General features: G+C 38.2%; 1 protein-coding gene across 8 annotated transcripts in view; it reads right to left on the reverse strand.

Annotated features, from left to right (window-relative positions):
* The window catches only part of LOC129739080 (proton channel OtopLc), a 60344-nt gene that overhangs the window by 16516 nt on the left and 29546 nt on the right, over window positions 1-14282 (reverse strand). Inside the window, exon 1 of one of the 8 annotated variants that reach the window (XM_055730473.1) lies at window positions 796-1098. The exons of 6 other annotated variants lie outside the window; for them this stretch is intronic. Coding sequence is in view for 1 of the 2 variants with exons in the window: in XM_055730467.1 (XP_055586442.1) it covers window positions 480-595 (116 nt within the window). In the remaining variant the exon portion in view is untranslated. Of the gene's footprint in view, window positions 1-479; window positions 615-795; window positions 1099-14282 lie in introns of those variants that run through there. One more of the 8 variants, XM_055730467.1, reaches the window with a different exon arrangement.

Raw genomic sequence — 14282 nt, forward strand, 5'->3', positions numbered from 1 at the left:
CGTTTCATTTAGACTGAGATCTTGGAGAAAAGCAGATGACGTGGTACGCTTCAAGCAACGTCCATGCGATGCTCAAGGACTTCAACCCTTCCAATACACCAAAGAGCTGTTGGAATAATGTCAAGCAGAACCTCGAGTAGACGCGAAAAGCAGTTGTCTGCGAGATAGATTTCAACTCACTCTGACGTTGGCGGTAATGAAAGTTGATAAAAATTTCTGAATGTCTGACACGTTTATGATGTTAACACGTGGTAACACTCTGCAGTTTTGACAAAATATATTCACTGTGTTAAGTCGCTTCCCGGAATTCTTCTGAGTTGAACTACCTATTCGTTGATTTTTCAATATCGCAAATAATAATCAACCGTAGAAGAGCTTGCCGTTGTTCAAGTCGTAAACGCTCACAATTAACACAGGTTGTTTATTGACATTATGTCAAGGCTTCCAGGAGCAGGTTATTCGCGCAAAAAAAAACTCACTTTTTTAGGTCCAGGTACAATTTCCCATTCAAAGGGCACACGAACTGATGACCGATGTTCACCATCGCAAACCAAGTCACGTACTGCTTGTAGAAGCAATTAACTTTCACGTTCATTGGCGAATTTCAGATAACATCATCATCAATACCATCGACCAACTAATTAATAGAGCCAATGCGATGGGCACTCGAAAAATCGTCCTAAAGCCGCACGATACTGGACACACTCATGACACGTTTTTTTTACTCTGGTGCTGTCACCTACAAATATATGTAGGTACCCTCTAGTCTCAATATATGATGATGCCTTGAAATACCTGATTGATTTGTGCTGCTGCTGCTGCACCCGGGCGATAATCGGTGCGGTTGTCTTTAGGCCAGTCAGTCAGTGACTAAGCCACGACTAATTTGCTGTCGAGCGATAATCGGTTAAACAATCTTGGGGACAGGACCGGCTTTCGTAATGAGTTCTATTATTATTGGTGGAACCTCACCGACGACGATGTCGAAACCCGAATCGCAAATCGTCGACGCTAATCCCTCAATAAGCGCCATTCAAAAGATTTGATTGTGATCCGCAGAAAATCCCGACTAATCCCCGGCAATGCCGGACTTGAACTGGTTTAGGTATATGGGTACGACTTACAATACGACCGCGACGACGATGACTGGTGAGCTGAACAGCCTGGGAACTTTAGGCAGTTTCTTGTGACAACGCCTCTGGGGAAGGAGCCTTCCTCGTGAGGATACTCCAGTTTTGAGAGGGTGCTTGCGCGTTGCATTTCTCATTGTTTAAAAACATAAATAAGGAATCACATTACAGTTTGAAAAAGTATTAATTGAACAAAATTTTTTTGAAGGAAATGACTGATTTCTAAATGATTTTGGCGGTCATTTCCGTTTTTGCCGCCAATATCGCGGTAGTGAAATACCCATATTCGAATCGAATCATTCACACAGTTTATCATGACGAAAATTTGGACTACCTAGTTTGTTTTTTTTTGCGCCATGACAAGCCATTCCACCATACTGCTATAATACCTATGCCTTTTGTATTTGGTGCCGGAGGTTAACATTCGCATATTCGTGAAATGCAGCTGCGAAGTTGTGAAACTGACTTAGTGAGAAAGGTCTGGAAACATTTGCAGGTCAAACGAGTTCTGATAATAACTTTGAATACTTATGGCTAATTTACTTCCCTCTGATTTTTTTCTCTGACATAGAATTAAGTTCAACGACAATGTATTGTTAGAGACAAAAATAAAAAAAAATAGCCATTTTTGTTTATTTTGTCATTTTTTTCATTACTTTTATTATTGTAATTGTTATTTCTGTCATCTCTGTTGTAATTTTTGTCATATTTTTCGTTTTGTGTACAGCTCGGCGTAATTTGCATCGAATTTAAGCTAAATTTTTATTTCATGTTTTTGGTTTTAAATTTAGTTTTTTGGACCACCCTTCTGAGAAATCACTCGACCACCTATGTAAAAAAATTTGTTGAAGTTTTCTTATAAACATTCAAATGATAAGCATATCGTTTAGAGATTTGAGATTTGTTATATATGTAAATCTGTATTTTTTTTTATAAAACAAACGGTAAAAAAAAAAATTATAGATTGAAAGAGGCGAATGAATTCTAAATTTAAAGTCTCTATAAAAATAAACAAAACAAACAAACAAACAAAAAATCATAGAGTAAAGTTGACCAAAACTTTTCTCGGGATAACACCAGGTCTTGACGTTATATGAGTAATTTGGTAATTTGGCATGAACATTAAAATTTAATGTCCCTGTTTTCCTCTCCTGTGGTGATTTTTGAGGGTAACAAATATCGCACCGAAAAGTTTGGGACCCAAACCCGATCGAACAGAAATTTCACACAGGTCAGTTTCGAAGGCCTTTGTTTTTTTTTTGTTATTTCTACCACCATGGGTGCACGGATTCACCGCAGTTTCGCCAACGTATGCGCTGAATTGCATTCTTTAGATCATGAGTTCGACTATTCTTCAATGCAAATCATCACATACCCGACACCATGGCTTCGTGTGAACTGTCATGTAATGAATGTGTTATGTGTATATGTGAGTCTTATTAGAAGAACGAGACAATCAGTTTCGCAACCGTATAAAATTCATCACATTTTCAATGTTATGAATCTACGACAGGTATACCGCACTGTGTATATACCTGGCCAGCTGGCAACTGTTTGAGCATTCTTATTATATAGTCAGTTATAACAGAAAACACATCTTACATGTCGGCCACTTATGGGATTCGAACTCAAAAGTTTTTTCTTGCCGATACCGGGAATTGAACCCAATACGCCTGGCATACCAAAACCAGACTCGCGCCAGCCTATCCGCTAGACCACGTCGGCGCTCTAAACAGGTCAGTTTCGTAGGCCTATATACAAAATGTATATGGTCCGTTGATGAATCCGCTGCCACACTAACGGACATCTATTTGAACGCACTATGTCTATGGGCACCTGGAAAATTACTCTATGTCAAAAACAAAAGAGTATGCAATCTTGAGATAGTTTGCAGTTTTCAGAGTGTCTATGTATATGAATTTAACCTAGCTGCCCCAACAGTTTTCACTATAGAATGGATGTGCACAGAGTGAGCGTAGCGCGCGTATTTATAAAAAGAAGCGGACAGGTGTTCGTCACTGTGCCATTGTGACGATCGACGTTAAGAATGCCTTGAACAATGTCAGCTGGGAAGCTATTGCCAAAGCGCTTCACAGGAGGCGTGTTCCCAATACCCTCTGCAGGATAATGGAAAGCTTCTTCGAAATTCGAGTCCTGGCGTACGAAATCGAAACAGGGTTACGATCTACTGCCCCAACAGCGGGTGTTCCACAGGGTTCCATACTAGGACCTGTGCTTTAGAATGCCATGTATAATGAGGTGTTAACACAGAAAATACCAGCAGGCGTGCAGATAGTCGGATTTGCTGACGATATCGTGCTCATGATCACCGGCTAAACAATCGAGGAAGTAGAAGACCTTGCAACGGTGTCCGTAGAAAGGGTTGGCATCTGGATGGATAGCTTTAGATGGCTCACCATAAAACCGAAGCTCTGCTCGTGACCAACAAAAGAGTTGTGCCGCACATGTAGATTACTGTTGGAGTACACACGACATCTTCGAAACAGCAGCTGGCATATCTTGGAGTGATGGTCGACAATCGCTTAGGTTTTGGTGCGCATATCAAATACTGTTGTGAAAGTGCATCGAAAGTTATCGATTCATTGGCCTGGATTATGCCGAACTGCCATGGTCCAAAGAGTAGCAAAAGACGTCTCCTTGCAAGCGTAGCACTGTCGGAACTACGATACGGAGGAGCGGCCTGGAGCTCCGACATATAAGTAGAGCGCAACAGATTCAAATTACGGAACACACATCGGCTGATAGCCACGCGAGTTTCCTGTGCGTACAGGACCATATCAGCAGATGCAGCTTTTGTCATAGCGGGCATCATTCCCATCGACATAACTCTGGCGGAGGATATGGAGTGTTATGAAGCAAGAGCTGTTAGAGGAGTGCGTAAATTCGACGAGCAGCGTCAATGCTCAAGTAGCACGAGCAATGGCACGCATCGAACAACGCAAGATGGACGTATAGGCTTATCCCGTGGCTTTCAGGCTGGGTAAATTGGAAGTATAGAGAGGTCAACTTCTACCTGACGCAGTTCCTTTCGGTTCATGGGTGCTTTAAGCAATACCATCATCAGTTTAAGCTTATTGAGAGAAGAGAATTAAATTATAGCGAGTAGCCCCAAGTTTACTTCTGAAGTCCAAATAAAGTTTAGTTGTATATTTGAAGTCCTAACAAACAGTCGTTTTTCTTTAGCTGTTCCTCCTGACCAGATATTTAAGGTCAGGTCTGATATCACCTTCAAGTTAAAAGGTCGTTGACCTAGTGAAAGTTAAAGGTCAGCAAAGCAGGTCGCCTTATTGCCCGGAATGCGTAGATACGGAGGAATCGGCAGAACATGCTATCTTTGTCTGTCCCTGGTTCATTTCAAGACGTCAACAACTTCAAAATTTAAACGCTGAAAACATTGTGAGTGAAATGTGTCGCGACGAACGGTCGTGGCGTGCTATAGTCGACGAAATCTCGCAAATCATGCGTGATCTGATAAGAATCAGGAAAGATGATGAACGGAGAGAGCGAGATAGTCGACCAAACTTGACAAGCTAACGGAAGGTCTTGGATCACAATTCAAAAGCAAGGCGATCTTAGGGCGTAGCTACGATCTTTTCTGCAGCAAAAGGTCGCGGAGATACCATTCGGGGTGGTCGTGACGGGATTCTAGCTTGGTAGTTTCTCAATCAGCCATGCCTTGGTGGTTAGAAAACCTACGGGAGTGGATGCTGTGACGGGCGTGAGTAACTTTGAAACCGTTACCTAACCGGAACACGTCTCGAGGTTTTCTATACCAGTCTGACATTGTACAGTGGTGCAGAACATCAATCTAGCTGTACGAAATTAATAGCGCCCAGGGATGAAAAGATAGACATTTGATGTCTTCAGCAACATTGTTCAGTTTTACAAGGAGCATATTCTAGTATCAAAATTTTTGCCGAGGGGTCCACCGATAGCGAGATAAAAATGCTTACTTTTTTGTTTTTCAAATTAGGGCTTTGCTGTCTTCGACAAAGTTGTTTATCTGATCAAAATACATAAGTTTGTTGAATATGTCAAAGTCCTGTCACATCACCCTCAGGAGTTACAGTCAAAGTAAAAAAAATCTCTTGAAAAAACAGTTTTTTAAACCTGACACGTTGCAGATTGGATAAAACGGTTCGCTGTCTTTGAAACAAAGTTGACACATGCCACGATCTACAATTGTCTCATACATTATGGTGGGTTTAGAAGTTGCTGAAGCTCTATAGAAAGCATTTAGTGTATTTTATTGGCAATTTTGGAAGGCTCGTCCATCGAAAAGTGCACATTTTCGCAACACCCCGTTTTTTGTAATTATTTTTGATGATAAGCGGAACCATTTCCATTCGAAATTAGCGCGGAAATCGGTGGAACTAGTGGAGATTTGAATGATTGAAAATACACATTTTATGTAAAAATTACCTATTTAACTTATAGAAAAAAACGTTAAAACATTTAATTTTTAATAAAGTGTTGCAGTTTTCTTTTTTAAATTTTGTTTTATGAAAAGTCATTTAAATTCGATTTTTCAAATCATTTAAACCCCAAAAAAATGAATGGAACTTATCTATTAAATTTGGTAGAGCACTAAATTAGTATTTGAATAATAGAATTTTGCCATTACAATATAACTGCTTCAACTGGTTCCAAGTAACTGAATCCAAATTACCAATCCTACAAGCAATTCGCTTTTGTCTTTTCGTTGAGTCATTCGTTTTAATCGAATTTAAATGCCTTTTAATAAAACAAAATATATAAAAGAAAAAAGCGACATTTTATTAATCAATTAAATATTTTAACGTTTTCTCAATAAGCTAAATAGGTAATTTTTACATAAAATGTGTATTTTCAATCATTCAAATCTCTACTAGTTCCACCGATTTCCGCGCTAATTTCGAATGGAAATGGTTCCGCTTATCATCAAAAATAATTACAAAAAACGGGGTGTTGCGAAAATGTGCACTTTTCGATGGACGAGCCTTCCAAAATTGCCAATAAAATACACTAAATGCTTTCTATAGAGCTTCAGCAACTTAATTCTAAACCCACCATAATGTATGAGACAATTGTAGATCGTGGCATGTGTCAACTTTGGTTCAAAGACAGCGAACCGTTTTATCCAATCTGCAACGTGTCAGGTTCAAAAAACTGTTTTTTCAAGAGATTTTTTTACTTTGACTGTAACTCCTGAGGGTGATGTGACAGGACTTTGACATATTCAACAAACTTCCCAAGCAACCAAAAGTCACATATTTACTTGAATGAAGGCATTGAAAGTTACATATTGGCTGACAAAGAGAATCAACTGCCCAATTCCCTTTAGTGAACTTTATGTACTCATTAATGAACTTGAAAGTTGCAAAAGTGATTAATATGTACGTTGTATGTGACTTGTTTTGCCCAATTCCCATTAGTGAACTATATGTGCTCATTAACGAACTTAAAAGCTGCAAAAGTGATCTATACGTACGTTATACGGGACTTAAGTCACATAAAGGGCACAAATGTGCTCAATACGGGATTTGGTAAGTCACATAAAGGGTACAAAAGTGCTCAAACGGGATTTGATAAGTCACAAAAAGTGCATTGATGTGCTTTCAAAATCAAATCACCACTTCGAGTTTTAGTTTCAGTTAGAACAACATCTAGGCGTGGCCTAGTGGTAGCGTGTTTGATTCTCACCACGAAGGTCGGGGTTCGATCCCCAGGCCGGATAAGTTTTTTTTCTATAAGTAATTTTGTACTTGAGTGACCATTCTGATGCGATATATGTAGGAAATGTAGGAAAGAGCAATTGAGCAATTTGTCGAGTTTGAAATCCGGCGCGTGGCATCATGGCGGCACCGGTACAGAACACAGTAAATAATCAAGAGAAGGTGATATGAACCGAAGCCAATGGTTCAGTTGAAGATAGAGAATAATTTTTTTTGCTCATTTCGCGAGTTTTTGGAAGCTGAATTAAGAGGCCGCTGGAAGCTGAATAGAAGATCATTAAGACTTGTTTTGAAACTTGAAAGTATCAATAAGAACTTAAATTTTGAGCTGCATAGAAGGCACTTCATATCAATGATGAGGCTGAGTAAGCGTTTTTGTACCTGTTTTATGGGACTTTTGGTTGCTTGGGTTATGTATTTTGATCAGATAAACAACTTTGTCGAAGACATCAAAGCCCTAATTTGAAAAACAAAAAAGTTAGCATTTTTATCTCGCTATCGGTGGACCCCTCGGCAAAAATTTTGATACTAGAATATGCTCCTTGTAAAACTGAACAATGTTGTTGAAGACATCAAATGTCTATCTTTTCATCCCTGGGCGCTATTAATTTCGTACAGCTAGATTGATGTTCTGCACCACTGTGCATTGGCGAAAGAGGAAAATGAGAAAGTGAAAAAGGAGAACGAGGGAAAAGGAGAAAGATGATAAAGGAGAAAGACCGTAAATGAGCAAGAAGAAAAGAAAATGGGTAAGATGTATAAGGGTGTGGGGGGGGGGGGGGTGGAGGGGTTTAGCTAGAAATAACAGCAATACCAAAAATGCACAGTAAATAATTACTTATGGCCATCATACAAACTTGGAAAAATATTAAATTTTACTAAAACGATTCCTTATTCTGAACTAAACAATTGCTTGAAAATAAATTTTAAGCAGTCATGTTTACAAATTTCAAATCAACATTTTCGAAAAACCCTGAAAACGCATACGAATTTGAATTTCGAATGAATCAAAGCTTCGGACATAAAAATCACAAAAAATATAAAGTTTATGCCATATTAAAAAAAAACTCAATCCAAATTCTTAAATAAATTTCAGATCATGATTAAAAATTGTTCAGCGAAATAAAAATAATTAAATATTGTTAAAAGATACTCGATATTGATCCCAATTCGTTGACCTATCCCGCAAGAATGGTATTATACAAAATAAAAACTCGTTGCGCTAATTCAGGACTGGATGGATCGCTTCCAAAATTTTTATTGCTATTTCTGGCAGCAAAACCAACCAAAAAAAGTTATGGGAGGTGTAAAAATTTAAGAATTTGAAATTTCCATACAAAGCTTGCAGCGGTCTAATGAACAGCAACTACGGTTAAAGGTCATCAGAAAAATTAAATCAAATACCAGAATTTTTAATTTTAAATAAACGAAAAACTAAGTGGAGATCAGATCGCTGAAATGTCCAACATTTTTTTCTCCGATAAGTTGAGGGTGTTGCCAAGTTGTGAGTTTTTCAAACCAAGCCTCAAACATCAAATTTTTGCTAGTTCCAGAGTTCGTAACAAATAGACGGTACCAAGGCTATGAGACAGATGATTTCTGATGGACGAAAAAACTCATGAATCCTATAACAAGTCTGCTCGTGGCAAGGTCCCAAGCAAATAAAAGTAGGTACATATGATTTTGCTGGTTGTTTTGTATAAAATATAATGATTTTCCAAGATTCTGCTCCTGTTGATATAAAACAACAATTTTCAAAACGAAAACTTTGGTTTTCGCTGTTTTTAAAAGCCTTAAAAGAGTAATTTTTCCTTCGCAACATACTTACGATCTATACTAACCGATATGATGAAAAATTCTTTCAATATGATTTTAACGAAAAAAGGAATACAATTAATTCAAACTGTTCGCACGGTGATACGTTTGAACAACACATTCTTTGGCCCTAATCGTGGCGGTAATCGGTACATGTCCAAAAATGTGTTTAAAAACCCTCAAGCAATTTTATGAAATACACTATGGTCTTTTTTACGCGGTTTGATTTTGCTCAGTTTTACTAACACGGCTTCTTTTTACGCGTTTTTTTGCCATGGATATGATTCTTCTACACGGCTTTCGCGAATCAACACGTGTTTTGAGCGAAAATATTCCAAGTCCTATACGTTAACGACGAAATTCATACCGCGTAAAAAAAACCTTAGTGTAATGTAGAACTGAAGAAAATTTACTTTTTAGATGATCCTAGAGGAATAGGGTTTTCAGCTTCAGTAGGAAATCTAGAAACATAAAACTTTTTTTTGAAATAAATAAAAGCGTGGGTATAAAAAAGTGATTTCTTGGGATCGGAAAAATCAATTCTAGGGAAGAATGATTATGGCTGTGTAACTCCCTTGAAAAAAAAAACGAAAAAATCAAAGAGATTTTTTTTAATTTGATTAAGTGTGGTTCAGGTCAACAAAATACACCATCTAAAACAAATCGAGTGCTTAAGAGCATCATTTGACAGAAATATTACAGATATAGTCAAAAAATTGTCCCGATACCCACCATTTTACGGAACGAGTCTTCTGTCGAATTTGAGTGATGGTTTTGCATTAGTGCAAGTGGGATGTAGCTAAAATTTCACCCAATTTCTGACAGATCTTACGGGTTTTTCTTAAAAAGAGAAAAAACAACTTTTCGATTCCATCGCCTATTGTAAACACAGTGTTGTCCCGAATCCTACTCCGCCGCCTAACGCCACAAGCAAGCAGATTCGTGGGAAGTCATCAGGCCGGCTTTATGGAGGGACGGTCTACGACGGACCAGATATTCACATTACGGCAAATCCTCCAAAAATGCCGCGAACACCAAGTCCCTACGCACCATCTATTCATCGACTTCAAAGCCGCATACGACACGATCGACCGTAACGAGCTATGGAAAATCATGGACGAGAACGGCTTTTCCGGGAAGCTGATCAGACAGATCAAGGCGACGATGGATGGAACGCAGTGCTGTGTGTGGATTTCGGGTGAATTGTCGAGTTCATTCGAATCTCGCAGGGGGCTTCGACAAGGTGATGGTCTATCCTGCATGATGTTCAACGTGGCGCTAGAAGGTGTTATTCGACGAGCGGTGGGCGAAATGCGGGGCACGATTTTCAACAGATCCAGTCAACTTATTTGCTTTGCCGATGACATTGATATAGTCGGCAGATCATCTGCGGCGGTGGAGGAGATCTACCGCAAACTGAAACGCGAAGCAGGAAGGATTGGGTTGATGATTAATACGTCCAAGTACATGCTGGCCTGCGGATCCGAGACCGACCGAACCCGCTTGTCCAGTAATAACAAGGTCACGATCGACGGCGACGAGCTGGAGATAGTCGAAGACTTTGTCTATCTCGGCTCACTGGTGACCGCAGACAATGACACCAGCCGTGAGATCCGGAGGCGAATTATCAGCGGAAGTCGTGCCTACTATGGACTCCACAAGCAACTGCGGTCGAGAAGACTTAGCCCTCGCACGAAGTGTAACCTGTATACGACGCTTATTAGACCGGTTGTTCTCTACGGGCACGAGACATGGATATTGCTCGAGGAGGACCTGCGTACACTCGGAGTATTCGAGCGACGAGTGTTAAGAACCATCTTTGGCGGCGTACAGGAGAACGGAATGTGGAAGGCGAAGGATGGCGAAGGATGAACCACGAGCTCGCGCGACTCTACGGCGAACCCAGTATCCAGAAGGTGGTGAAGGCTGGCCGGATACGCTGGGCGGGACATGTTGCGAGAATGCCGGATGACTGTCCTGCAAAACAGGTGTTCGCCACGAATCCGGTAGGAACAAGACGAGCGGGGGCGCAACGAGCGAGGTGGTTAGACCAAGTGGAGCGTGATCTGGCGAACGTGGGGTGCCCGAGAAATTGGAGAACGGTTGCCATGGACCGAGTGAATTTTAGGAATTATGTTCGTCAAGTTATGTCTTAAGACGGAATACTATGGTCGTGTGTTTTTCGCTCGTGCATTTTTTCGGGTTGAAGTTTCTGTGAAAAATGAAAATTTATAATTTTCATAATATTAATAAGTTGTTGAAGTTAACTTAGATATTTTTTATAGTATTTCGTCTGGCTGCGGAACTGACTGATATAGAAACGAAACTTGTGGAAGTCGGGCCTCTCGAATGGTGTTGAAAATGTTTTTTTTTGTGTGGCTCTCGAACGATGTAAAAATTACTTTCGCGTAGTGTATAAAACTCATCGGAGAAAGTGAGATTTTAGTTGGAGCTACGTGATTTAATGTTGATTTGTTGAGTGGAATTATGTTGTCGGGTGAAATTCTTAAAAGAGTGCAGTGCATTACCGGCGTTACGATCATTCTGATGACAGCGGCATTTTGTAGTGAATCGTGAATCCAGAAAATTCAAAGTTTCCAGGCGGTACTGTGGATCTAAGCTAAGTATTTTGTCCTAAATTTATTTCTAGGTTATACAGAGAATTTTGTGTGTGTGTGTGTGTGTGTGTGTGTGTGTGTGTGTGTGTGTGTGTGTGTGTGTGTGTGTGTGTGTGTGTGTGTGTGTGTGTGTGTGTGTGTGTGTGTGTGTGTGTGTGTGTGTGTGTGTGTGTGTGTGTGTGTGTGTGAGGGGGGGGGGGGGGGCGGTAAGTTTTAAAGTGAATTTATTTAAAATGGCATTGGCCAATGCCACTTCGCAGTTGGGGTCGTAGGTGGTCCTTTGTTGACCGTTTTATTCTATAATGAGATACAAATAAACAGTATCTATGCAATATAAGTTTTACATTGGATTATGTCAAATAAGTGAATTTCAAGGAAGAAGGTAAAATGTTTGCCAATTTTAATGACGGTATAAAAAATAAGACAGAACGTTCCATTTAAAAAAAGTTTAACGATGAGGATTTTGGTGAAAGATAAGAAAAGAAATTATTTTTTTTTAAGGAATTCAGATTTGGGTGGTTTATGAAGTAGAGTATTTATTTACAGAGGATTTCATATTCGTGGGTTTTGAAGAATTCTTCCAGCTGAGAGACGAACCAACCAAAGGCTGGAAGTCTCTTAAAATAAAGAAAAAATTATCCAGCAAAATAATACATTCCTTTAATTTTGTACGTTTAAAGGTGCGCATTTTCATAATATGTTTTAAAAACGAATAAATAGACTCGCGACATCGCGGAGACAAAACAAAAAATCAACATAAATAGAGAGATCCTTTTAATCAGTGCGATGAAAAATGTAACATGCGTGTCTGAAAATAACATTTTAAACATTTCCTTGAAGTTACACAGCAATAAGCTTTTCAGCAGCTTTAGGTCTCAGAACATCTAAAGTAATGTTTTCTGAATCAAAAATATGTTGAAATGGATATATTATAGCCTTTGATCTGTATTCAGTTGGCTGGTAGGAGCTTTGTGTTTTCAAACGTTATTTTTATAGGATCAAGGCTGGAAATTTAATTAAGAAATTTTTTACTCAGAGAACTTATAGGATTTTATAATGTAATCAAAGGAAGACAGGTTCAATCAGATCCATGCACTTGTCAAAAGTGTTTCCAAATTGTTTCCTTTTACCCACACTCCAAAACAAAATTGTTTGCTAGGATGCAGAGGTGACCTCGGTCCTAAAGCGCAAATTGATAACTTTCATCCCTTTCTCTATTTTCCCAACTATCTATTGACTACTAGGACGTGGCCGGCGCCGTTATTGATGTCTAAAGAGAGAGCATCAGTTTTGTGCATTGAGAATTATGCTAATCCCAAGCATAATTCTTTTGACCTCTGAACAAAATTGATGGCCTCGGTCAATCACGGAGTAGCAACCATTGGCGATGTAGAACTCGTTCTACTGAGCCACGCCAGCGATCATGGAATTCGAAATGTTTAATCAAGATAAAGATCTCGATGTATGTATATATTGCATTGAAATCAAAACTTGTTTAATTTGCTAAAGTACGAAATATTGTATGACAACTGATAACATTTCGAGCTCTATGATTTAAGGTGGATGTGAGTAGTCAATCAAGCTAAGCTAAGCTAAGCTAAGCTTATGTCTTAAGACGGAATACTATGTAAATAAAAATAAAATAAATATTGTAAACACAGTTCATTTGTTTTAGCAAATGGAAAAAATTACCATACTGTATTTTTCAGAAGTCTAAACTAAACTACTCGTGGTCTTCGAGAATGATAATTAGAATACAGATTTAATCAAATATTACATCGAATATGTGTACAAGAACTATATACACATGAACCAACTTCTGTTTTCTATACATTGGAGTAATTTTTATGTTGAAACCTCCTTCAGTTTTCGAGAAAAAGATTTTATTATAACTGTTATCCAAAATGCCGAACCTCAATCCGTGCGGGCTTAAGCTAAATTTCTGTTCTTCTGGCAACATTTCCGTATAATTTCATTGAAAATGAAACTGATTTGTTTCATACGATAAACATGAAGTTTTATAAAGATCTATATCTTTAATAATTTTATGGAATAAAAACCAAAGTTAGGGTTGCCATATTATGGAGGCAGTTGATCCATAAGAAAAACTTTATAAAATCTGTTTTGAGATCTTTAATTCTCTCTTAAGATGTTAATTAGAGCTTAGATTCGAAGTTTTAATGATAAAAATCATATATTCTATTTGACCTGTTAAATCTAGGATACAGGCATTTTACAAACATGATGGAGGCATGCAAAAATACTCTCTTATTCTACTTTCTAATCATTGTAAAACCGTCATAAAAGCTTAAAATTGTTTTATTTCTTAAGTTTATGTGAATAAGAAATAAAACCCCCCAAGTTTTTGTTTTGAGCTTCTTTGCGTATAATTTTTAAAAGTTAAAATATTTTATCAAAATTTTGTATGATTTTTTTAATTTTTTGAGTTGGTATATTCATAACAAAAATTCTTGTCTTATGTTCAAGCGTATCACCTTCAAAATGCATTGATTCGATACGTAGTCTTGTCAGTCATTTCGTCAAACGGCCCACAATTTTGTTTAAATCTAAAAAAAAGTATCATGTTCAACCAGAAAACGAGGAACAAAAATTATTGAAAATTAAATATTATTTTAAAAAGATATGTTAGAAACGTAGAATGTCATACCATTTTCCATTTTAATATTATCTTGCATTATAATATATTTATGGTATGAAGCAAATTGAAAGGGTTGCTCAAAATACCCACACTCCTCTTCAATTGAATTCTAGTTTTCATCAGAGATTTTTGATTGATTCTAATTCCGATTCTGATTATGACCCTGTTTTTTTTATCTTGTCCAAGTATCTACTAATTTTTAACTCTTCGCGTCTTATTCTTTTTCAAATTTCGAGAACATTTACCGAAGCTCGATATCGATCCCAATTCGTTGACCTATCCCGCAAGAATGGTATTGATTTTTATTGTTATCACAAGCGGGATG

This window comes from Uranotaenia lowii, chromosome 1, assembly GCF_029784155.1.
Source record: "Uranotaenia lowii strain MFRU-FL chromosome 1, ASM2978415v1, whole genome shotgun sequence".
Taxonomy (NCBI): Eukaryota; Metazoa; Arthropoda; class Insecta; order Diptera; family Culicidae; genus Uranotaenia; species Uranotaenia lowii.